A 25,526-nucleotide genomic window follows, 5' to 3' on the forward strand; every position below is an offset into this window, starting at 1 on the left:
CGGTCCTCCGGCGGCCGAGCGCGCTGTCCTGGTGCGGCTCCTCTCCCCCCACCCTCCCTCGCGAGCCTCGGGTCAGCCTCCTCGGGCGGCGGCCTCGCAGGTGCGGCTGGGATTCGGCTCTGCGCGTGCTCACCACCACCACCCCCATCCCGGCAGGGCAAGTTTCGCCCGGCGGACATGGACCTGCGTCCCCTCCTGCGTCCATGGCCAGCCGGGCCGGCTCCGGGCCTGGCGCGTCTGAGGAGCTGCGCTACTTCCGGCTCCCTTGGCTCGCCGGTGCCTCGGCGCCTCCGCACCCCCACCCTGCTGGTGCTTTGGTTGGTCGTCCATGCCGGCGTGTCTTCGATTCCGGCGTACTCCAGGAGCTGCGCCCCTTTCCGGCTCCTTGGGCTCGCCGTCGTCCTTGCTGCTTCGGTCCCGGCGACCCGGATCTGCGCTACCCTCCAGATCCTGGCTCGCTCGGCCCCCGACCACCATCACATCCTCCATCGCTTCTCATTCCGCCTAGCCGCCCAGCCGGCCACCTCAGTGCCATGTCTGTCCCTCCGCCGCTTCGTTTCTCGCGCGTCCGGCTTCACTCCCATTTCTGTGGTCGTGGTTCAGGCCTATGCTCGATTTCTTCTTTGCCGATTCACTCTTCGATGGCTTGGGATTGCTCGGACTCTGGCTAGGGCGAAATCCCTGCATTTTTGCTGGCAGCGGCGACACCCGAGGGTGCCGTTCCCTTCTTGGAGGCGCTATCACAGTCATTGTCTCTGCCCCTCTTCGAGCATCAGGGGAAACCCTAGGTCCGGTTATCCGGATCGGACGGCGACGGCGTTTCGGCGTCGTTCTCCTTCGTGAAGGCGCTGTTTTGGGTGCTCGCAGTGTCCTCGGTTCTGGATCTGGAGATATTGGTCGTCGTGTTGTTGGTCAGGGCTACTTTCCAGGATGGGCGGCCTAGCTGTGTTTTTTTCTTTGTTTGGGCTGAGCATCCCATGTCTCTCTGCTCCGGGCACCATGTTCACGCCCTTGCGTCCGTGTCATGTGTTGTACCACTTCTTGTACTTGTTCTAACTCCTTCTATTAATGGAATGATACGCAAGCTTTGCGTATTCGCAAAAAATATATTTAATGCTACGATCCGAAGGAAAAAAGAATACCCAATCATGACGATCTTTTCGAATCTTTTTGAATGCTCGTTCGAGAACTAACATATTGATAATGCTGGTAGGTGGAGGAAAACTGAACGTCACATGAATCGTGCGTCATAAAAGAGTGGTAGACAAGCATGTAATTAGCAGATTGAAAGGATCAATATGGTTGACTAGGGAGAGGGGGGTGTGTGTGTGTGTGTGAATAGGCAACTACAAATTTGTAGCTTTTCTTAACAAATTTGTGAATATTTATTATAATGTGAACGCTTTTTCAAATGTGTGCACACTTTTAGAAATTTTGAACATTTTTATATTTTTGAAAAATGGAGAATAAAATAATAAACATAAAAAAGAAAAGAAAGACACGAAAAAATAACTAGTAAAAAACAACAAAGAAAAAAAATCAGGAACATTCTACAAGCTTTCCAAAACTGGTCAAGAACCTTACAGAAGGTTCCCAAAACCGGGATTCCCTCAGCTCCTAATGAGGTCTAAATGGGCATCATATTTTACGGTGAGTGGTTTGACATTATATTTTGTAAGAGATATTTGCTTATAAATCTGATCAATAGCTTGTTAAGAAATATTTGATGCTACGATCTGAAGGGAAAGAGTACCTAATCATGAGGACCCTCCATAATCTTTTCGAGTGCTTGTTTGAGAACTATGGTCATTAGCTCTAGAACTGAATCGTTTCCTTGTAGAGAGATGAGTCCTTCTCGATGGTGCTTTGCGCACTAATGTACAAGGAGGCGCGCCATGACAAGAATGACACACAGACGTATACATTGATATGAATGACAAAAAAACTCATTCTAAAAACCCAGTGAGAAAAAAAAGGATAAATGACATGTCACAATGCTTATATTACTGTTGCCTCATTAAATACCTTCTATGAGAAATCATATAGAAAAAAACTAATAAAGGAAAACAGTGCAATATCCAGGATTCAAATATCTCGAACATGTTATCGTTCAAGAGTACACTCCACTTGAACCTTGTGAATAAAAATGTAATATCGTACAAATTCCATTAAATATTTTTGAAATGAACAACTTGGTAAGGACTTGTTCAACAAACGCCGAGTTTATTACATGACTTCATTTGCAAATCACTGAGAAAGGCTCAATCAACCATGTAAGTCACCGATTTCCCCTTCGCACGACTTACATTTCACAGCTAGGGACACTAGAGCACGAGAACAGATGATACATGGGGGTAGATGAGTGAGAAGTTATTTCAAAGTGCTTCGTTTTAATGTTCCAAATAAATAAATAGAGTTCACTTTTCGTTTTTCAGTTAGTATGAAGTTAGTAATTCAGCACATGGAGCGTAAATATAAGGTGTATTAATTTTTCCAAAAGTCAAACGATGTGTATGTTTGACCACGATTAGAGCAAAATATTTAAAGATCTACAATAATAAATAAATAAATATAAAAATATATTTCATGATGAATCTAGTGATAATAATATGATATTCTAGATATTGATATTTTTGTCTATAAAGTTGGTAAAAGATTGAGAAGTTTGACATTTTGAAAAAATAATGCACCTTACATTTAGGAACGGAGGGGGTAAGTAGTAATTTATTTATTCGGTTTATTAATCCTCATCTGATTTTGGGCCAAATTTTAATAATAACTGACAAATAAAATAGAGAAAATGGTACTCCATCTGTTTCATAATATAGCGTGTATTGATTTTGCATGAGTTATAAAATTTGATCGAATTTATAGCGGAAACGATGTGTATCATAACACTACCTTTGTTTTTAAATATAAGATGTTTTGGCAGTTCAAATTAAACTGCAAAAAATGTCGTACATTTAGGTGTACTAAATTTTTACACCATATGAAAATGGGTGTGACTAAGGCTCAGTAGACTGGCATCATACATAACTTGATCACACGTTAACTCCGTTCGCTTTTCGTTTTCCTCTCATGGAGTCCGGTTCTCCTTGTGCCTGTGTTTTTTGTTTTTGTTTTTTATGATTGTTAGTACATACAATACGAGAGCTCCTATCTGCCACTCTTTGCGGCAGATTGGCAAGGATATGCACAGGCAGCCACCCAACTGGGCCGGCCCATTGGTTAGCGCAACGAGCGGGAGAACTGGGCATTGTAGTGAACTGGACCGAGCCATTGTAGTCAACCGAACCCAGGCAGTGCAACGTACAGTGCTGATTTACCGTAGCGATAATTTTTAGGAAAAACAAATATGATAGCAATTTTTTAAAAATTGAACATTAATTCCAAATGTTCTTTTAAGATACGATTTTTGTTTTAAAAACAAAGACAAATATTTTAGTTCCAAACTTTTTTTGCAACTTCTAACACTTTTTTGAATTTTTCTAACATTTTCAGGATAATATGAACATAATATGAAATTGTGAAAAAAAATTCAGATTCTGAACAATTTAAAAAAACTCAATTTTTGTTTGAGAACTTACTAAAAACACGAATTTTTTATTTTGTGCACATTTTTTCAAATTTTCGAATACACAAACACTTTCTTCAAATTTGTGAACAGTTTTTAGAATGTGAACTTTTCTAAAATTTGTGATAAATTAATGAATTTTGATTTTTTATTATTTTTGAAAAACAAAATAGAGAATAAAATAAATTTAAAAAATAAAAAGAAGAAATAAAAAACTAGTAAATAAATAGAGAAAAATAAAAATTATCCAAGAACCTTCTAGATGGTTCCCAAAACCGGTCAAGAACCTTCCAGAAGGTTCCCCAAACCGGGATTCCTCAGCACTTAAAGAGCTCTAAATGGGCCGACCCGTCTAACATTCGCTGGTAGCACTACTTGACGCAATGCGTCTCGAATAGGAAATACACTACAATCGACTAAAAAAAAGAGGAAATGCACTACATTCTTCCCCCAAAAAAAGGAAATGCACCACATACTCGCACATTTAGAAGATCTGAAACGTCAAATGTTACTTAACTACTGCATGCATTGCTTCACATCACAATGAAGCCTCGATTATGTCGCTAGCTCGTTGATGGTCCGTTCCTTTTCTTCATGCCATTTTGCTTTCTACTGTTTTTTGAAACATCATTTTGTATTTTTAGAAACAAAAAAAATCTTTAATGTAACAAGCGAAGATTCAATGCGTGTAGCCGATGGATATGCAACCGTGTGCGGCGGCTAATGTGCAACTAAGTAGCAGTGTTATTTTAAAAGGAAAAAAGTAAGTTGCACGCGGGCAACATGTAATTGTGCATGATCGAGGACATGCAATTGCCTGCGGCCGACTTGTGTGCAATTGGGTAGCAATTAATGTTTTTGACAAGAAAATATTGCACGCGAATAACAAACATGCAACTGCATGCGCCCTGTGTGCCACCTAAAAAACAATTAAGTTTCATCCCGGCATTGTATGGTCGATTTTTCATTCAAGGCTAAAATGATAAAACTAAAAGAAAACACAGTTGTACGATTTGTGAAGTTGTATGTGGATGAACATACATGTAACTGATAGTTTGATTTTAAAACGACAATTTTTAAGAATTAGCAAAATCCAAAAAACACACGCGCGCGCAAACATAGTAGAAGGAAGAAGATAAGCCAGGCAGGTGCCGGCGGGAGCAGCCGGCGGGAGGACGCCGAAAGGCTGCCACACTCACGAGGCCTCCCCTCCCCCTCCTGCGTCGGCGGGCCGGAAAGTTGCGGATCTGCGACCCTTCATCGCGGGCCGCCGGACTTGGCTTTCCCGGCCGCCTGTGGCTGCGCCAAGCGATGGAATGGTCGGGGAGCATCTCCCGCAGCCCCGGCAAGGTCGCATGGCCGCATGCAGGTACGGGTTCGTCCTCCCACCGCCGCCGACGGTTTGCGGGCATGGATTCGTCCGGCCGTCCACCGGGCTCGGCGCTCGCGCAGCGGCTCTGTGGCTCGCCGATGCCGCTCATACAGTGCGACGACTGCACGCGGACAGTGCTGCGACTAACTTCGGGCACGCCGAAGCACCCCGGATGGGTGTTCTTCAAATGCGAGAACGATGGGGTACGTGCTATTTTCGTTCGGCTCATTTTGATAGCACATTCTTTGGTTCAATTGCGGTAGCTCATGTCGAAGATCATCATGTGTGTAGAAAGATCGATGCTCATTTTGGTTTTGGGAAGGCGAATACATTGATTTATTGATAGGAAGAAACTTAATAGACGTTGACGCACTCCTTAGAAGAATCGAAGGCAATGATTCGGCTGCATGTGCAACTAGAGGGGAAGCAACGTCTACTTCTTTCGAACCAAAGATGAAGAAAGAAGAATGCAAAATCAAGAATCCGCAGATAAACAATGAATGCATGGAGAAGATGTTAGTCCAACTAGTGGGAGTGGTTATGGAAGTTGGGAATCTTTTAAAATGCATACTTGTGGTTCTTGTTTTCTTTGGTCTTGCTATTCTAGCAAAGATTTGGTGATGTCTTATTTATGCAATGTTGTTGAAAAAGCAAAGACATGCATTATGTTGGATCAAATTAAGGTGCAAATTTAGGTTTTCCGGGCCGGGAGGAGCTGCGCCAGATTAGACCCCGCAAAGCCGACCCGTAAAAGAGCATATTCCGCGAATATCCTTTTATACGGGTCCGTTATGCGGGTCTGCAATTGCGGCCATCCACGCCGGCCCGCAAAGGCGTTTTTCCGCGAAATGCAAACACGTTTTGCGGACCGGCCGGATGCGGGGGTCTGCTAGAGTTGCTCTAACAAAATCACATGTCCAACCAGCCCGTGAATGTAATATTGTATAAAAAAAGTGACGTGCAAATCTCAAAGCAAAATCCTTCTAATGGCCAGTGGTAATTTAGATGTATAGAATTTTTCCTATAAATTTGATAAAAATTATAAGATTTTACTTGTAAAAAAATCTAAAAGCACAATATTTTGGGACAGAGGAAGTGTCATTAAAAACTTCTTTCAGATTTGAATAGGACAATAACTTTTGTAAGACCTATCACTTATATTTTTGCTAGCCACATCTATAGTAAAAGTTTGAGTAAAATACGAGGAGCTAATAAAGGGAATATATCGACGCTAAATACAGTATGTAAAGTACCCGCAAAAAACAAATATTGTATGTAAAGAGCAACTAAACTAGGCAGAATCACGGCAACTGTTTGATGACGAGCTCCAGCGCCGCAGCAGGGCAGCTTGTCCTGAGCTGCTCAAATCCATCGGTCGCCATGAATGATTTCAGATTACCGGGACAATGGAGGAACTCCATGCACGCCTCCTTGAGCACGGCGCAGCCATGCCGCTCAGCCAGCGCCAGCATGGCGGCCACAGAGCCCATGTCCACGCGCGGCCGCAGCGCCTTCTCGCAGGCGCGCTTCAGGTCCTCCAGCCCGTGCCTGTCCGCCGCCACGAGCAGCCGCTCCGCCGTCGACGTTGTCTCGGCCTGATCGAGTTGCTGGTTCATCATGTCAGGAAGTTGGTTGTCCGGCATTGTATCGAGCTTCGGCGCGCTGTCCGTGTACATGAACTGGAGCAGGGTCTTGAACACCTCCGCGTCCATGTCGTCGACCCGTAGCTCGCCGGTGGCGTTGCCCTCGAGGTCCGCTCTGAAGACGGGGGACCGGGCCTCCAGCACCCACCGGTGCGCGGCGAAGGTCTCGCCGCCGACATGGACCGTCACGTCGGCTGGGTGCTTGTTCCAGAGGGCTTCCGCAAGCTGCCCGCGCAGGTCGAACGGCGGCGCCGCCGCCACCTCGGCTTCCGCGCGCAGCCCGGGGTCGACGGTGACGTCGCAAAGGACCGTGAGGCAATCATCCTCGAGATGCTTATTATGGTTGGGATTTTCCTTGTCGAGGAACTTTATCCAGCCCCAGTAGCGATTAGCCGAGTAGCGTTGCTGCTGCACGGCTCCATTGACCGAGGGCTCCCCGTCGTGGTCGAGCACGCTAAGCTTGAACTCTGCCGTCGCGTCGCCGAGGCTGGTAAGGAAGATGGACGTGGAGCCGTCGGCCTCTTTGCGGTCGCCGTTCGGGTAGCACTGTACATTCCAGCGGTGGCCGCCGACGTCGAACGCGGGTGACTCGACCGCCGTGCCGTTCGGGACCGTTTTCCTTGATCTGCCACTCATAGAAAATAGGCCTTTAGTCCCGGTTCGCAAAGGCCATTAATCCCGGCTGTGCAACCGGGACTAAATATGCGCGACTAAAGGCCTCTCCTTTAGTCGCGCCTCTTACGAACCGCGACTAAAGGCCCGTCCACGTGGGCGCCAGGAGTCCGTCGGGGCGGAGGACCTTTAGTCCCGGTTCTCGTGCACTGGTAGAAAAAAGCCCTTTAGTCCCGGTTCGCAACAGCCTTTAGTCCCGGCTGTGCAACCGGGACTAAATATGCGCGACTAAAGACCCCCCTTTAGTCGCGCCTCTTACGGACCGCGACTAAAGGCTTTAGTCCCGGTTCTTGTAGCTGACCGGGACTAAAGGCCCGTCCACGTGGGCGACAGTGGTCCGTCGGGGCGGAGGACCTTTAGTCCCGGTTCTCGTGGCCAACCGGGACTAAAGACCTCCTCCGCAGGTTTAGGGTTTTAACCCCCCTAAACCTGGTTTCTTTTTAGTTTGGAGTGTTTTATTTTTTTATATTTTATTTTGTGTTTTATTTTAATTTTGATGAAGTTTCAGTACACATATTCTACGCTACTATATACATGCATATGAAATTTCAAACAAGAAGAATTCAAGAGGAATATATAATATATATTCAATCTCGGGTGACCATATACAACTTCGAACAAGTTTCCATACACAATTAGGATGGATGACCATATACAACTTCGAACAAGTTTCAATCTCGGGTATGCATATAAATTTCTTCGTCCTCGGTATAGTGTTCTCCTTTAGGATTGATAACTTCCCTCATGAAAAATCCTGCTAATTCATCTTGAATTGGTCGGAAGCGAGCTTCTGGACTAAGCCTCCTCCGCAAGTTATCCGTCGCGTTCCGCACGCTATCCGATGCCTTCCGCTCAGAGGTGTGTCTCCGGATGTTCTCACAAACATAGTATCCACATAGATTGGTCCCCGGTGGCTGCTTATCCACATTAACTAACCTTCTGAAATCTAGCTCATGTTTGAATTCACCGACAATTTCTTCTGAGAACCGTCTCCAAACCCTACAGGGCAAAGAAAATTAAATGAACAAGGGAGTTATTAGTTACTTGATATTAGGAAATGAACGAAAGAGACCGATCGATATAGAGCTCAAATGATTGAAAATAATTACTTTTGCAGCATTTTTCTCATGTCGGCCCAACGCTTTGGATCCGAATCCATAGAGTCCATGATTAGAACTCTGGAGGTGTGAAGTTCAATATTTAGCAGAATCCAGTGGAACCTGCGGACACGTTACATGCACAGTCATGCATAACTCATCGATTAGACATACCATGCATGGAGTAAACAAAAGAGAATGGGCACAAGAGAGAAACACTCACCCAAAATGGTAAGGAAATAGAATATGACTTTTGAGTTGATACTTTCTAAGAAACTTGTACAAGTCTTTCTCAACGTCTTCGGGGTGATGTTGTAACAGATGTCCATTAATGATATGTGGGTCAATGAACCCAACATCATGGATGTTTCTTATTTTGCATTCTCAAATCTTCAATCTGCATAATAGCGTACGCAACAATATAGTTAGGACAATATATATATATATATATATATATATATATATATATATATATATATATATATATATATATATAGTGCAGGCAATGAAGAACGAGATGAGGTAGAAATAAATCACTTACAGAACGTAGCAACTCAGCATAGATTTGTCGAGGTCGCGCAGATTGAACAGCTGGAACAATTCACTCATATGAACTTGTACAGAGTACCGTTTGGTGTGATGCTCATCTGTAACATACGCATAAACATATTCTTTGTCGGTCCATGTTATGAATTGCTTGTACCAACGTAGCAGATTTCGCATTTGTGGTGGTAGACTCTTTTCCCGCGCAGGCTCGACAAGAGGCCCATTCCGCACATATTGTAATGCTATCTCACATACTGGCGCATCCTCAAGGCCTAAGAAGGCACGAAGAGTCAAACCCATCTCGGACGCTTGTTTCATGGCACTCGCTACAGTCAATCCAAGTGCTGCCGCAGCTGCTATGATCTCGGGGTCCTCTTCCGGACTGGCTTTCACTATGAGCAGGGGGATCGATTGTTTCTTCTGCATCCCGAGCTGGTCAACTTGTTTCCCGCTTTTTTTACTTTTTTCTTTCTCCTCCTTCAATATTTTTGCTTGCCTACGAAGTTCATGTCCATAGTCGTCAGGCATATTCAGCTCGGCTTGGGACGGTGTCGTCAAAAAATCCTTAGCCCACTTCTTTTGCTTCTCAGTGAATACTTGCTTGGGCTCAGGCTCTTTTATCGCCTTCATATCCGCCTTCCATTTCTCATAATCAGCAGACGCGGCCAATTTGGTTTCAGCTTCACTAAGTTCCCCAGGCCTTGGGAGGAGAGGCTTCAGTGATGGCTCCGGTACCCTTGTGGTCTTAGGTACATAAGGGTCCGGGTTAATAGTCCAGGAGCGGGTTTCCTTCTTGTCCGCCTGCTTCTGCTTCTTCGCCGGAGGTGGATTGGGGGGCGCCGTACCCGCCGGAGGAGGATTGGGGGGCGGCTGCTGCTTACCCGCCGGAGGTTGTGGATCGGGGGACGGCGTCGAATGGCGTGAAGGAGGTGTAGGTGAACCACCACGACCACCACCACCGCCACCACCACCACCACCACCACCATCGGAGGGGGGTGGACTTGTTAGTCTTGGCGCCTCGCCTGGAAACACTATGTACTTCTTTTTTCATAGAATGATCTGGCGCTTGACATCTCCAAGTCTTCTCTCCCCTTCGGGTGTAGCTTTGTCAATCTCCAGGTCCTCAAACTCTTGGACTATGTCTTCCACCGTGACACGAGCATAGCCATATGCAATGGGGTTGTTGTGGTGGAGTGCTCCAGGTGTACAGGGTAAAGCACTGCCGGTAGCTACCTTCGTGGAAACGTTCCCCACGGGATAATGCAGATCACATTCTTTCATCTCCTTTACATCATCCACGGGGTAGTGAGGCACCGGTGCACGAATCTCGATCATCGGTGCACTAGCACCAGGCGGGGCATCCGTGGAAGCCACGCTGCTTCTCCGCTGCTGGCTTCCGCGATCCGCTTCATGATCTTCATGCGGCCCTGCAGCCGATTTTTCTTTTACTAGTTCATGCACGGTCTGCTTCAACTCATGGAGTTCCGATGCAAACTTCGCCAAAAGATCTGCATCCCGGTCCGTCTTTCTCTTACAACTTCTGTAACAGTACGGGTCATTGTCCTGGGAAAACCCTACTTTCCACAGAATTCTGCCTTTGCCTCGTACATGTCCTCCGTGTTCATCATTCCCGAGGGCTGTTGTCAGTGCGTCTTTCTCTCTGTTGAACTTGATCAAGCCCTCTTGAGCTTGGGTCATTGCGTCAATAAGGGCTTGGGTGGGAGCAAACTTTTTCTTCCGGTGAACACACACCCCTGTCTCCGGGTCTAGCGATCCCCCATGCCCGTATCACCAGCTTTTGGCCCTTGGGTCCCATCCCTCTGTACCTAGAGGGATTCCTCGCACCCTCATGTCCTCCTCCATCTTCTGCCACTTAGGCTCCGAAAGGCGGTATCCTCCTGGCCCCATAATATGATGGTACTTTTTCTTACTCGCATTATCCTTATTTTTTTTTCGATATTTCCTTGAAATGCTCCGATTTCTTTTGCCTCACAAATTCTGGCCAATCATCTTTCAGTTTCTCATGTTGTCCATTGAAATCCATAGTCTTGCCCTTGTTGACATAGTCACGGGTTAAATTTTTCTTGAAGTTCCGGAATGCTTCGGCCATCTTCTGAAGAGCGAACTCTTTAACTAGCCTCCTCCTCTCACGTCCACCCGGAACCTCGTTACCGAATTCATCGACTTTGTTGTATTCCGGAGGTAGAATGAAATGTTCCATAAGCTTTCTCCAGCAATCCTTTTTCGTTCTCTTGTCGACAAAACTGAAACCAAGACGTGCCTTCTTTGGCTCCTTCCATTCCTGGACGGTGATCGGGACGTTGTCTCTAACAACGACTCCGCATTGGTTGATAAACTTTGAGGTGTGCTGTAGGGGCTTGCCGGTTTCACTGACAAAATCAATGGTATATGTTTCTCCTGTTTTCATCGCCTTGGATTTGCCACGCTTTGTCGTACTCGATCCAGCCGAGGGCTAAAAAAAGAAAGAGAGTCGCGCGCGTTAATACATATGTATTCACATTTCAGTAAGTTTGTATCACGAGAGGCTCAATGTATATATATACCTCGCCGGAGGTGGTTGCTACTTGCAATTCGAGATCGTCGTTTGTTGACGGTTGACCTCCGTCGACAATGTCCGTTCCTTCACCTTCTTGATCATCGACAATGTCTATTCCACCGTCAAGGTTCAAAAAATAAGAGACTACATCCTCTTCTTGCTCATCTTCTGAGCCCGGCACATAAGGAATCTCGTTGTTTATGATGCCCATTAAATAACGTTCAGCCTCCGGATCCCTAAGCGGCTCGGCTCTATCGTCCGCCATATGTCACTCCTGCATGTAGTAAAAATTAATTAAGTATAAAGGAATTAAAAAATAAGATTAAGGGGACATAGAGGAGGAGCAGCGACGGTTGAATGATTAAGAGCTATTAATGTTTGCTTTCATTTCAGCCATTTTTGGAAAACAACAAAAACAGAAATACTTTAGATGTCAAACTGCATGTATAAGGTTGAAAACATGTGCCAAATGTGCCAAATGTGCCAAATGTATCATTTGTCTTCCCATACACGCCCAAGGAGCTTAGCAGGTTCACGCAAATATTCTTCGTAACATGCATCACGTCGATTGCAGAGCGGACATCTAGGACTTTCCAATATTGTAGCTCCCAAAATATAGATTTCTTCTTCCACATGGGTGCGTGCCCGTCAACTCCCCGCGGAACTGATTGTCCGCCAGGACCCTTTCCAAAGATGACTTTCAAATCCTTGACCATATCAAATATCTCAGCACCAGTACGTTCCGCAGGCTTCGGCCGCTGATCTGCCTTGCCGTTGAAATGCTTGCCTTTCTTTCTTACGTTATGATTTCGGGTACACTTTCAGTCTCATGTAAGCAGTGCGTGCATGCATTGTATCCCTTATTTGTCTGTCCCGAAAGGTTACTGAGAGCAGGCCAATCGTTGATGGTTACAAAAAGCAACGCTCGTAGGTCAAATTCCTCTTCTTTGTGCTCATCCCAGACACGTACACTAGGTCTGCCCCACAACTGTAAAATTTCATCAACTAATGGCCTTAGGTACACATCGATGTCGTTGCCGGGTTGCTTTGGACCTTGGATGAGCACTGGCATCATAATGAACTTCCGCTTCATGCACAACCAAGGAGGAAGGTTGTAGATGCATAGAGTCACGGGCCAGGTGCTATGGCTGGAGCTCTGCTCGCCAAAAGGATTCATGCCATCAGTACTTAGACCAAATCTTATGTTCCTTGCGTCAGCTGCAAAATCTTTGAACACTCTGTCGATCTTTCTCCATTGCGTTCCATCAGCGGAGTGTCTCAACTCCCCGTCGGACTTACGGTCCTCTTTGTGCCATCGCAACAACTTGGCATGCTCTTTGTTCCTGAACAGACGTTTCAACCGTGGTATTATAGGAGCATACCACATCACCTTGGCGGGAACCCTCTTCCTGGGTTTCTCGCCCTCAACATCGTCACCAGGGTCATCACCTCTGATCTTATAACGCAATGCAGTGCATACAGGGCATTCATTCAAATTCTCGTATTCACCGCGGTAGAGGATGTAGTCGTTAATGCATGCATGTATCTTCAGAACCTCTAAACCTAGAGGGCAGACAACCTTCTTTGCTTCGTACGTACTGGCGGGCAACTCGTTATTCTTCGGAAACATATTCTTCAACATTTTCAGCAAATTTTCAAATGATGAGTCAGCTACACCTTCCCGTGCCTTCCATTTTAGCAAATCCAGTGTGCAGCCCAGCTTTTTCAGACTATTATCGTATCCTGGGTACAACGACTTTTTGTGATCCTCTAACATGCGATCCAAATTCTCCCTCTCCTTGTCAGTTTCGCAGCGTCTCCGTGCATCAGCAATGGTCCGACCAAGATCATCAGCGGGCTCATCATGTGCCTCTTCTTCACCTTCACCTAACCCTTCCCCACCTTCAGCATCATCCTCCATGAAAGTATCACCGAAATGATCATGATAGTTGTCATCGATATCATCCCCTTCTTCATCTTCTTCCATTCTAACCCCTCTTTCTCCATGCTTGGTCCAACAATTATAGCTTGGCATGAAACCGTGCCGAAGCAGGTGCATGTGAACGTCTCTTGAGGAGGAGTAACCCTTCTGATTCTTACAGACAGCACATGGACAGATAATAAAACCTCGCTGCTTGTTCGCATTTGCCACTACGAGGAAATCTTTCAAACCCGTAGTGAACTCGCCGGAGAGTCGGGTACCGTACATCCATTGCCGATTCATCTGCATTATTATATGAAATATATAATTAACCATCATGCATTTGTTAAACTAACTAGCTAGAAATAATACAAATTAAACAATGAACTACACACATGCATATTTTATCAATGACACATGAAAGGTTCAAGTTGCTGACCGCGATCGCGGAGGAAAAATAAATGAGAAAGCTCAAGTGTGGCTCGGACACTTCATATCATGTTTGTTTCATGCTCTCGGGCATTTCATCGAACACCTTGTGTGCATAGGAGGAACCAAAAGCAAACCCACCACCCCCCTTCTGAATATTGTGAATAGAAGTGGCACCAATTGTGGCTAAGTGAAGTGAGCTGAGTCCTATATAGGGATGGGCCTTTAATCCCGGTTGGCCTGGCCAACCGCGACTAAAGGCCTTCGGGCCAGCCTGAGGACCAGCCAACCGGGACTAAAGCCCCTCCCGTCCGCCAGCTGTCGACCGAGCGCGCTGGGCCCAGATAGTTGGTCGCGGGTCTCCTCCCGAACCGCGACTAAAGACCCCTTTGATCGCGGTTCGATTATTTTAGGGACTAATGGGGCGTATGAAAGCCTCTTTTTCTATTAGTGTGCTTGTAGCCGTGGATCCGGAAACGTGGGAGCCGGTGATGGGCTCCCTTGTGGTGACGGTGGACGCGGTGAGGTGCTGCTGCCCGGCGCTGCGCAGGGCGGACACGAGCGCCGACATTGGCTTGATCGACGACGACATGAGATGGGAGGGAGAAAACGAGATCGCAGATCTATCTATCTATCCATCCAGGATTCCAGGTGCATGTTATGTACTGTATATATATGCATGCCTATTTCAATTTTTTTTGTGGGAATGGCTATTTCATGTTGCAACGCAGCTGGAGACTACAGAGATCGTGTTGACATGGGAACACTTCTTTATCTCTGGTAAATTACGATGACTTGGGCTACAATTAATTAGCAGAAGTTGTGTTTCTGGACTCTAAAAAAGAAACGTGTTGCTAGGTACTCCTAACCGCCCACCATACATAGATATCGGTGCAAGATTAGCCAGTTTTTTTAACTCTAAGAAATCTACTATATCTAAGTAGTTAGCCTGCACTGCTAGATTTCTCTCAACATGAGTGCTAAATTATTTATAGCTATCCGATCAAAATATTGTGACCTTAGTGGTCATGCATGTTCTCATAGGTTACACTTCTTGCATTAATCTATCCATGCAAACCCTGCCACTTCATTAAATCTTGCATGTTTTTTTCTGGGAAATAAAGTCATGCATGTTAGTTACACTTTAAATTTTTGCGTTAACTTTTGTGTCGTTAGGAACGCTATATGTGTTGGACCATTGGAGCAAAAATATATAGTTTGTGCTTCACATTTTTGTGAAAAAATGGTGTCAGATTATGTCGAATCCAAAATGTCTCCTTTTATACATCATTATGTCACATACTTTGCATGTTTTATTCATTGTAAAGATGCGTATTCAGTCTTCGAGGGAGGTGATTTCATCGCGTGGGACTATAAGAAGAATGGCATATTCTATGTTAGAAGTGTGTAAATACTAGCGTCGAATCTCAAGGATTGCAAGGAAGATACGGAACAAGCTAGTGGCACCGTGAAAGGGAAAAGGAGGCTTTGGGATATTATTTCGAAGGCCAAGATCCAAAAATGTTCAGAATTTTTGTTATCTTTGTGGATAATTATTGGAAAGGCATTCTTGTCTTTCCACACCAGCGCGGAGTTGGATTTTAGCAATAAAGGTAAGGGGGGTTGCGGGTGCCTTAAGTCTGTTAATACTCCGATTAGGGGCCTTGTGCCTCAGCCACCCAGTATATTAAGATCGATGTTGGCACCAATTTTGTGGAGAGCATTAGCAGAGCACACGTGGGGTTATGGCTACATATCATTTTGGTGAAGTCATCATATCATCGTGGGACTTTATTGGGTCGTGTATGAAGCGGTGCTTTTAGTGTGCTCGTCGAGTTATATATCGGTATTACCCTTCACAAAGGCCACTGTTTCGATCATGGTTTTTCTTTTGCATATTTTTCGTTGCAAATGAATCCCTTGACAATTCCCCTCCTGTTATCTGGAGATGGAAGCGCTTAGCATCACATTGCTTATAAAAAATTTCAAGATTAGTCGACAAGCTAATGTGGTGGGGCATGAGATTGCTAAGTTTAGTTTTGATAATAATCTGGATGGTGGGCTTTGTAATAGTGTTCCGCCTTGCGTGGCTAATGCCGTAACGAATTATTGTAAGGGCTTTTTAATTAATTAATACTACTCTCTCCGTCCCAAAATAAGTGTCTCAACTTCTTTTGGACGGACGGAGTATATGGGAAGGGGTTTAAAAAAAAATGCTCAGCCAGACCTATACTGTTGCAAAATTATGTTACAGAATATGTAGAGTATCTTTTCAAAAAACTGCAGAGTATCTAATTAATTGCATTCTGTCAACTATTGTTTCGATGGCTTCAATTTTTTCTCTCACATAGGCAAAGCTTCGGTCTTGTATGACTTTGCTTTTGCTGACGCATTTTTGTGTGTGTGTGTTTGTGTTGATATTGGCTGTGTGTATCTTAGATATGCAGAGGTTCATTGTGTTTTTATTCTTTTGATGCTTCATTACAAGTCAATAAAATGCACCCAAAAAATCTAATTAACTTTTCTGATTTAGCGATTGTAGCTAATTTAACTAGGCAGCAAGCTGCACGTATATATCCATCAGGCTATGGCTGCTTCACGAGAAGCTCCAGCACCGTAGATGGGTTCAAAACCCTTGGTCGTCATGAATGACAATAGGTTACCGGGAATTGAGAGGAACTCCATGCACGCCTTCTTCAGGACGGCACATCCATGCCGCTCCGCCAACGCCAGCATGGCGCCCACGGAGCCCATGTCGACGCGCGGGCACAGCGCCTCCTCGCAGACGGCTTTTATCTTCTCCAGCGCGTACCTGTCCGCCGCCACGAGCTGGTTCTTGTCAGGCAGCGAGCCCGTGTACATGAACTGGAGCAGGGTCTTGAACACCGGGGCGTCCATGTCGTCGACGCGTACCTTGCCGGTGGCGTTGTTCTCGAGGTCCGCCTTGAAGACGGGGGACGCAGCCTCCAGCACCGACCGGTGCGCCGGGAACGTCTCGTCGCCGACGTGGATCGTCACGTCCGTCTCGTTCCACATGGTCTCCCCGAGCTCCCCACGTAGGTCGAACGGCTCGGCCGCTGCCGGCGCGGCAACCTCCTCGGCGTGCAAGGAAGGGTCGTGGACGGTGACGGCGCAGAGGACCGTGAGGCAGTCGTCCACGAGGTGCTCTCCCTCGACCAGATCGTCGTTCTTGACGAAATCTTTCCAACCCCAGCCCGCGCTGTCGCCGATCCAGAAGCGTCGTTGTTCCGTGGCTCGGGTGAGCGACGGCCTCCCGTCCCGGTCGAGCAGGCTGAGCTGGAGGCCCACCGTGCCGGCGTCGTGGAGGCTGGTGAGGAAGAGGGACGTGTAGCCGTAGTGTTTCTTGCCGCTGCCGTTCGGATAGCACTTGATCCGGCAGGCGCGGCCGCCGACGTGGAACGTGGCTGACTCCACCGCCTCGCCGTTGGGGACCGTCTGCTTCACGTGCGTGTAGCCGTGGATTCGGAGGACGTGGGAGCCGATGACGCGCGGCCTCGCGCCGACGGTGGACGCCGTGAGGTGCTGCCGGCCGGCCCGGCGCAGGGTGGACAGCAGCGCCGACATTGGCTTCATCGACGACGACATGATGGATATGAAAGCAAGCAAAGGAGATCACAGATCTATCCAGGTGTAGGTATATGAAAGGCTCTATGGCGAGTTTCAACGACGCTGGACACAGAGATCGTTGAGATCCATAGCTTTGGTAAATAAGGGTGACTTGGACTACAATTCTACGTATGCATCTATGCATGTATATTTTTATTTTTGAACAACCACGCGGAGGGGGTCACTAGTAGAAAAAAGGCCCATTTGTCCCGGTTCGGGAACCGGGACTAAAGGGTCAGTACTAAAGCCCAGTACCTTTAGTCCCGGTTCTTATACTCTTTGGATCTTTTCGTCTTGAGTCTAAGACGGTTACTAGTCCCAGCTCAAGCTCAATCTCTAACAGAATAAAGTGGAAGCTGCGCACGCATGCATAACTCATCAATTACATTAACCTCGAGTAATAAGGGAAACCGAATATATATAAAACAGTAACACTCACTCGAAGTTGTAAGGAAAGAGTATTTTATATTTGTTTGATTTTGAAGCAACGATTTTAGCAAGTTGGCCTCGGCTTCTTTGGTATCATGTTTAACCATCCAGTCATCTATGAGATTTGTGTTAATGAACCCAGTATCATAGATTTGTCTTTTCTTGCATTCGGCGATCTTCAATCTGCATAATATAGTGAGGATAATTATATATACATGCAATGAAAGAGCTGAGCTATATATAGAGACTTAATTACAGAAGTAGTACTTACAGACAGTAGCAAGTGATGATTATTTTATCGAGGGCCTTTTGATTGAAAAACTGGAAGAACTCCTCAAATGGAACAGACAACAGATCAATGGAATAGATGCCGGAGCGGCCGGAGCGGCGGCGGCTGTCTTCCTTTGTTGCTTACGAGGCGGAGAAGGAGGCGGACTGCTACGACGCGCCGGAGCAGCCGGAGCGGCGGTGGCTCTATTCCGCCCTTGCCGACGAGGCGGAGAAGGAGGAGGCTGGCTGCTCGGACGCGCCGGCGCAGGCGGAGAAGGAGGCGGAGTGCCCTGATCACTCGCCGGAGGAGGCGGCGGAGGAGGAGGCAGAGTGCCCTGACTCGCCGGAGGAGGAGGAGGAGGTGGAGGCATCCAGTTCGGAAGGTTGATGAGCTCCTTCCGCCATAGACATGGAGTCTTCAGAGCAGAACCCAGTCGAGTCTCCCCTTCACCGGTAGGGTGGTCAAGCTCGAGCTCCTCAAATCCCTCGGTTATTTCATCCACCATCACAGCAGCATATCCTTCTGGAATCGGAGGACAGTGAAAAGTTACGCCGGGTTCAGGAGGTGCAACAGAGCCGACAGCCGCCTTGACTTTGAAGTTCTGCCATTGCGTCATAAGGTGGCAATCATGAGACGCCGTGATAGTATCCACGGGGTAGCTAGCAGGAGCCGTGAAGACAGGCTCCTGAAGTAGCTCGGTGTAAGCCACGCTGCTTCTCCGCTGAGATGGCGGGGTAGCTTCAACAGGTCGCTTGCTGTGAACTGCTTCTCGTTCCTCTAGCGCTTGTACCCTTGTGTGCAGCGCCTGCAGATGGGTCTGCTCCACTTTCCTCTTCCTCTCCCGGCCTTTGTAACTGCCTGCGTCGGGAAACCCAGCCTTCCACGAAACGAAGCCTGGCATGCCTTGTGTCCGTCCAGGGCGCTCAGGATTCCCGAGGGCCATTGTGAGCTCGTCGTTCTCTCTGTCGGGAACGAACGTCCTTTGCTGCGCTGCGGCGATATACTCCTGATGCTTCGTGACGGGTATTCGCAGTTGCTCGTTCATCCAAACGCACTTCCCTGTTTCAGGGTCCAAGGTTCCCCCAACCCCGAAGAACCAAGTCTTGGAACGGTCTGGCCATTTCAATGTCTCTGGTTCGACCCCTTTATCAAGCAGCTCATTCTCAGCCTTCTCCCACAACGGTCGGGCTTTGAGGTAGCCACCTGACCCCTGCGATGGTGATGCTCCTTCTTCGCAGCATTTTTCTTGTTCGTCGCTGACAACTTCTTACTCTTGTCCAATGTCTTGTGGGACACAAATGCGTCCCAGTGATCTCTGATCTTCTCAAACCGGCCGTGAATTTTGGAGTCTTTTCTTTGTCGACAAACGTTGTTTTCAGCTCATTCTTCCACCTCCGGAATAGATCTGCTATCTTCTTAAGAGCATGAGCCTTGACCAATGGCTCTATAATAGCTGGCTTCTCCGGATCCTCCTCTGGCGGTAGGGTGAAATTTGCCTTCAGCGCGGTCCAAAGATCATCTTTATGCCTATCGTTGACATAAGACACCTAAGGGTCTTCGTTCTTAGGCTTATACCATTGATGGATGCTGATCGGGATCATGTCCCTAACAAGAACCCCACACTGAGCAGAAAATGCTTCCTTGGTCCGGATGGGTTCGATCGATTGGCCATCACGCGCGATTGCTGTGATCGTGAACCTTTCATCCTGGCGCAACTTTTTCTTTGGGCCTCGTCTCATTACCGAAGTTTTGCTCAACCCGGAGGGCTAGAAAAGAAGAAAGAAGAGACTTAATCTCTACTCCTAATGGAGCAGTTGGTAGTCTCCGTCGGTCAATTTTCGTCCCACCAAAGACGGTTTTTTTTCGTCCTCGACCCAACTCCCGCATCCCATCGATTCCCCCCCTGTTCCACGATTTTTTTTCGTCGGTTTTTTCGTCTCTGCTGCCCCCGCCCACTCACGCAGCCAAAAAAAACACCCCCACGCACGAACCACTCCCCTCCCCCTCCTCGCGCGAGCATCCTCTCCTCGGTACCCTCGCACGCGCTAGGGTTCCTGCGCCGCCGCCGGGAGCTCGTCGACCAGCCCAGCGTCCTGCTGCTCCGTGCCTCGCTTTCCTCGTCGCTCGCCTTCGGACTCCTCGCTTCCCTTAGGCGATCCGTCGCTTGTCCGCAAGCCAAGCCGCCGCCTCTCCGCCGAGAAAGGGGGCTCCCGATCTCCGCCGTGGTCGAGCAACAGCGTAGCGGGCGGCGCACCCAGCCCGTAGGCTCATCCCCTTCTCCGATCCACTCCCCATGTCTCACGGGTGTGTGGTATGCAATCAAAGCATCGGCTCATGTGATTTCCTGCTGCTGGCATACGTAGGTTTACCGCTGGATTCATGCCAAATCTACCCGTGCCCAACTCCCCTGATGCTCTGCACCCCGTTTGTTGGGAGGTGTTGAGCTGCTGTGAAGCTTCCTAGAGATGCCAATCTGGGTCGTTATCAAGCAAGCCTGTAGGATTCAGAAATAATCTATTGCATCTTGTGCAGTGGTATTTTTCCTTTTGTAGTTTGGAGTGACAAATTATTGTTTTGTATTACAATCTTGGTCGTTATCAAGCATGCCTGTCGGGATGCAAATAATCATCACAACGCTGAATCCTCTGTTATGTGATTTCCATTATGTTTAAATCACAAATTTGCTGAGCCTATTTCTGTTGTTGAACGCTTGGGGTACTACTGCATTGGTGTAACATGTCTAATGATGTTTTCATCTGCTGGACATTGTAGGTCTTGAAGTATGGCGCAGTTATGACAAGGAACTGCACTCACCAATGGAATAGCTAGAAGTAATCAAGGTAAAAAAATATTTCATGAATTTAGGTTGCTTGATGCATATGGTGATCCATCCATTGCGTACTCATATTTACCATTCGGCTTTGCGACTTGAAAGTAACTTGCCTTTTTCTTACAGTTATAATTCAGTTATTGTGGTCACTGAATACATGGAGACAATTGTGCCATATAGTTGGAATGTTCATCAGATCGATTAAAATCTAACCTATACTTACGAAGCTTTGAGCTACCTTATGAATATGCAGTTTATGTGATATTTTCCATAATGTGGTTATTTAGCTGATGGCCATTGTATCCCGGTGATTGGAGACCACGTGGTGGTGGGTCTCACTGTCGGGAGTAGCGCCGGAGTGGGTGACGAAGATTGATGAGGCGGGGCCTTCTTCAGTTACAAGTCACACATGTTGTGGCTGTCAAGATCTATGGTGCACATAATCCACCTCATGCAGTTGTTCGCCAACGTCTGTCTGAACCAGTTCAAGCAGTATTCTCGGCCATGACGTGGTGCCTCCCTGGACTCGCAACTTGCCGAGTGCACCGCGCTGCAATACCCAGAGGTGCATCCGCGCCGGCGGCAAGCACAACGACCCCGATGATATGTGAGCCGCCGGGGCGAGGAGCCTACCTCCGCACCACTGCCTAAGGCGAGGGGCTCCCCAGAACTGCTGCTCCATTACGCTCCTCTCTTGAGGTATTTGTTCTCCGGCTTGAGAATTATTGTTCAGCTCCTGCACATAGTTCTCTATTTGTTCCATTGACAGTCAGCTTATATTGATGGTCACTTTTAAAACATGGACTGTGAGCATTCCAAAACATCACACGAAAGATGGGTATAATAACCACAAATGGATAAACAGTAAAGTTTAATTTGATGCTATAACGCTTGACCTCGCCGCTGGACAACATCTTGCCGGACCTCCCACCGTAGACCTCCATCTTCTCTGCCGATGCAGGGGCACCGTCCCATATGTCCCCACCCAAGAGGGATCTAACCCTCTAGACAACAATGCACAATGCAGTTGCAGGCGCAGATGCCAGATTCGCTCAGCCGCGGAAGCCGCTGTCCCATACCGAAGATGTGCAGGCATGTTTTGGATTATGATTGTGCAAAGGCATATGGCAGACAATTGTGGTCTGCAATTTTTTATACCAAAATACTGAAATTGTTCTGATTTTACTAGAATACTAATGTGGACATTCATGCTATTGCAGAATTTTTCGAAAAGGAAAGCTTTAGGCCGAAAGTTCTTCCATTAACATTCTGCATGTGCTGCTATAGATTGGTCCTTGCAGCTGATGAAGGCAACAACCATTGGAAGCACAAAATTGTGGAGCTTAAGATTCCCCACCCTTATTTCTGAAGGAAAGCTAAAGTTCGGGGTGCTAATCTCCGAGGATTTACTCAATGGTGAACATTTTTCTTTTGTTTCTCTTGTTCTAATCTCTACCTCAAGATGCAATACTTCTTATTGTACTGCTTGGATTAACCTCCTGCTATAATCATTACTGTTATTTAATATAATAACAATCATATATTTTACATGCAAGAGGGTTTATTTAACACTACAAGCCTTTTAAGTTGTTATATGGTAATATGGTCATAGGTTGGAATGTTTGATCACCGAGGAATGTAGATTACTATCATAGGATATTTTTCCTCTTGATGGTGTTTCCACTGAACGTTATGCACCCCTGTACAACCATATATCTAAGTTTGCATGTTCATTCAGAAGATTATATTGACTATTCAATTCACTGTTCGACCTTTGAATATAGAGTTCCGGCTCAGTAGTTTGGATCTTGATAGACATCTAGACCTGTAGCTGCGTTTTATTTTCTTATCCTTTTTAGAAACTTACACGCCAACTTGGTGGATTAAACCGGTGTTCTAATTAAATGATAAATTGAGTATAAAGATCTTCTTTTACTGTTATATGACAAAATGAATGAATATGTGATTGCTATCCAGATTAGTTAGGCCATCTTGCAAATAACTATGGGATACATTACTGATATTTTCTTGGGATGGCCAAATAGACATGCATTCTTTGCTAGGTTAAGTTTTGTTATCCTTTGTACTTATTTTCTCAATCTTTGTAGTGAAATAGTACAAGATGAGGAACTGGCTGAACTTCAGAGTTTCAGTTAAGTGCACAGTTAAAGAAAAATTGTAACAACTCGGATGCAGCTCAGAGGTCAAATATCATGATGCAGAGTAGGCACTCAACCTAATGTATCTACTTGATTTTGTTATTGCAGATTAACTGTTTATCTTATCTGTACACAGCTGATTAGGAAGTATAGTAGTACCTGTGCATTTAATAGTTGTTAGATTGTTTTTGTGCATAGTTGAACTGTGTATTGAGACGGGAAGCCAAGTTGTATAATTTGCGGATTCCATTTGTCAGACTGGTGGCATTCCTTAATTTTTGATCCCTAGTTATGATTTGGTTCTGATTATATTGTCCCATGGAAAGAGCATTAGAATACGACAAGCAAACAGGCCTTTCGACATTCATGGTGTATATTTTGTTTCACCGAGCCGTGTTGCTTATGATTTTGAATTCAAACGGATCTGTGGCTTCTGTTCAGTAAAGAAATAAATGCATGGATAGACAAGGTATGCTCTAAGTCGTTTTTTCCTTAGATGAAAGGAAGGGTTAGTAGTTCTTGCAACTGTCTTTTCTTTTCTTGGTATTCAAACAGGAACAAATCACTGTTGATGTTTAAACTCTCTAGAATCTCATAAATTCTGTTATTCCTCTTAAACTTCTGATACAAAATTGGAGTTGTAAATTATTTATTCTGGCACAACCAATTGCTGCTTCTTTTGCCTAGCTTGCTTTTGATGAAGTATTCCTGGTCAATAGACTGCACTTGCTTATTCCAAGCACATACAAGCCTAAGGATGTCTTGTAAGAAAAGCTTTAACGAAATCACTTTGGTTTGTAAATGTCCTTGAGGATTGAATTAATAGAAACTAGCAATTCTTCTGCCTAAACTGATTCTTGCAAATTTTCTTGCCGAACTACTACATGGTAGTATTAAAGTAAATACCATTTTTGTTATCTGCTATGTGGTTGCAGCACAATATACCCTTAATAATATTTATTTTGGATGTCTACACTAGAGAAACCAATTAAGAAAAACCTAGGATCGGTTAGAGACACAGGTTTTGCATATTTCACAAAAGCAAAACATAATTTCTTTGTTGCCTCTTCTATTGTGAACTTCTGTTGGCTATGACTAAAGAGTGTGCACTTTATTCAGTCCTTTTCCACCAACCAAGTTTCCAAGGAAACACATGAAAACCTTATTGCAAGTTTATAACTAAGAATACAATGTTTCTGCTGTCAATTGCTTTTGGATAATTGACTCCATTATGTCTTACCATGGATAAAATAGTTATGCTGAACCATGATGTCGTCATACGAACAAGATAGTTTTGAGAGCTAGGTAATGTATACTTCCTAGATGTTCAGTCATTTTTTGTAACTTACCTATAGACCACAGTAGTTTACTTGTTTGTAACTTTGCTCACATACTTCAGTAGTTTAGTGTGAGAAACTAAAGAGGTATGTAGAGAAGTATTGGGTTAGTGCTTCCGATGACATTTGAAATAAGTAAATAAACACACGAGGTTTGAATTTTATTTTTACTTTTCCAAAGTATGTGGTCCATGCTGATGGGCTCAGAGATAATATGATTGATGCTATATTCTTTCTTTGTCCATAGATATAGGTTTGTACACATTGCTAGTCCTGTTATTTTGTTTGAATCTGACTGTTCTGCGTAATCGGTCTCTTTGTCCATAGATCCGGGTGCCACGGTCGAGGCTGGGTGGAGGAGCATGTAGGGGTTGCTTGGTTGTGGAGGAGGGGAAGGGAGTACAGGATGGCGCCGTTTTGGATGGTAGGAGGATGAATCACGGGCGGATGGAGGTCTAGGGAGCACGGGGCGGCAGCTTCGCCCTTGCCACCGTATGGGAAGGGGGACGGAGCCGGAGCTCTCCATGCGGCTTCTTGAGTGTGGCTGGAGCACGGGCGTCCTGACGGGGGATCGGGTGGAGCACGTCCAGGCGTCGATACGAGGGAGGTGGGGGCGGGGCGTTGCAAGCCGTTTGTGGGCGCTAAATGAGAAGAGGAGGAGCAACGCTGGGTGGTGAGGTAGAAAGGGAGGAGTGGTGATGTGTATAGAAGAGAAGGGACACTGGGCGATGAGATATCTCTGTAGGGATTGGGTGCTGTTGCTACAGCTTTTTTTGTGAATGAGATGTGGTTGTACCGAGATGGCCTGAGTAGGGGAGTAGAAGCTCGCTGATGATTACAAATCTTCTAGACAAGATTATATATCTGCTGGCATTTGAATAAAATAAACATGCATGGACTCTCAAAAGTTTGATTCATCATCTTGAGTTCTGGACAAAAGCACAACTTTGTTTAAATGGAAACTACATGGCCCAACTTTGTTTTATATCAAATAAATGGAAATACATTTGCACAATGATCGGTTGCTACTACAAAGAATGTGTTAATTAATGGGTAGAGGAA

At 46.0% G+C, this 25,526-nt stretch overlaps 2 protein-coding genes and 1 long non-coding RNA gene across 3 annotated transcripts; 1 reads left to right on the top strand and 2 right to left on the bottom strand.

Annotated features, from left to right (window-relative positions):
• Positions 1-6,247: 6,247 nt before the first annotated feature.
• Positions 6,248-7,225, bottom strand: LOC123076085 (BTB/POZ and MATH domain-containing protein 2-like). Its single transcript, XM_044498516.1, has one exon. It carries the CDS (start codon positions 7,223-7,225, stop codon positions 6,248-6,250), a length of 978 nt encoding a protein of 325 aa, XP_044354451.1.
• A 9,078-nt stretch (positions 7,226-16,303) lies between these two features.
• On the bottom strand, positions 16,304-17,548 carry LOC123073893 (BTB/POZ and MATH domain-containing protein 2-like). Its single transcript, XM_044496893.1, has one exon. It carries the CDS (start codon positions 17,415-17,417, stop codon positions 16,392-16,394), a length of 1,026 nt encoding a protein of 341 aa, XP_044352828.1. The 5' UTR covers positions 17,418-17,548; the 3' UTR covers positions 16,304-16,391.
• Positions 17,549-20,534: 2,986 nt separating this feature from the next.
• Positions 20,535-21,671, top strand: LOC123073894 (uncharacterized). The gene is made up of 3 exons (XR_006435783.1): positions 20,535-20,672; positions 20,911-20,978; positions 21,256-21,671. It is a non-coding gene; the product is annotated as an uncharacterized lncRNA (long non-coding RNA).
• The last annotated feature ends 3,855 nt before the right edge of the window (positions 21,672-25,526 follow it).

This window comes from Triticum aestivum, chromosome 3D (assembly GCF_018294505.1).
Source record: "Triticum aestivum cultivar Chinese Spring chromosome 3D, IWGSC CS RefSeq v2.1, whole genome shotgun sequence".
NCBI lineage: Eukaryota > Viridiplantae > Streptophyta > Magnoliopsida > Poales > Poaceae > Triticum > Triticum aestivum.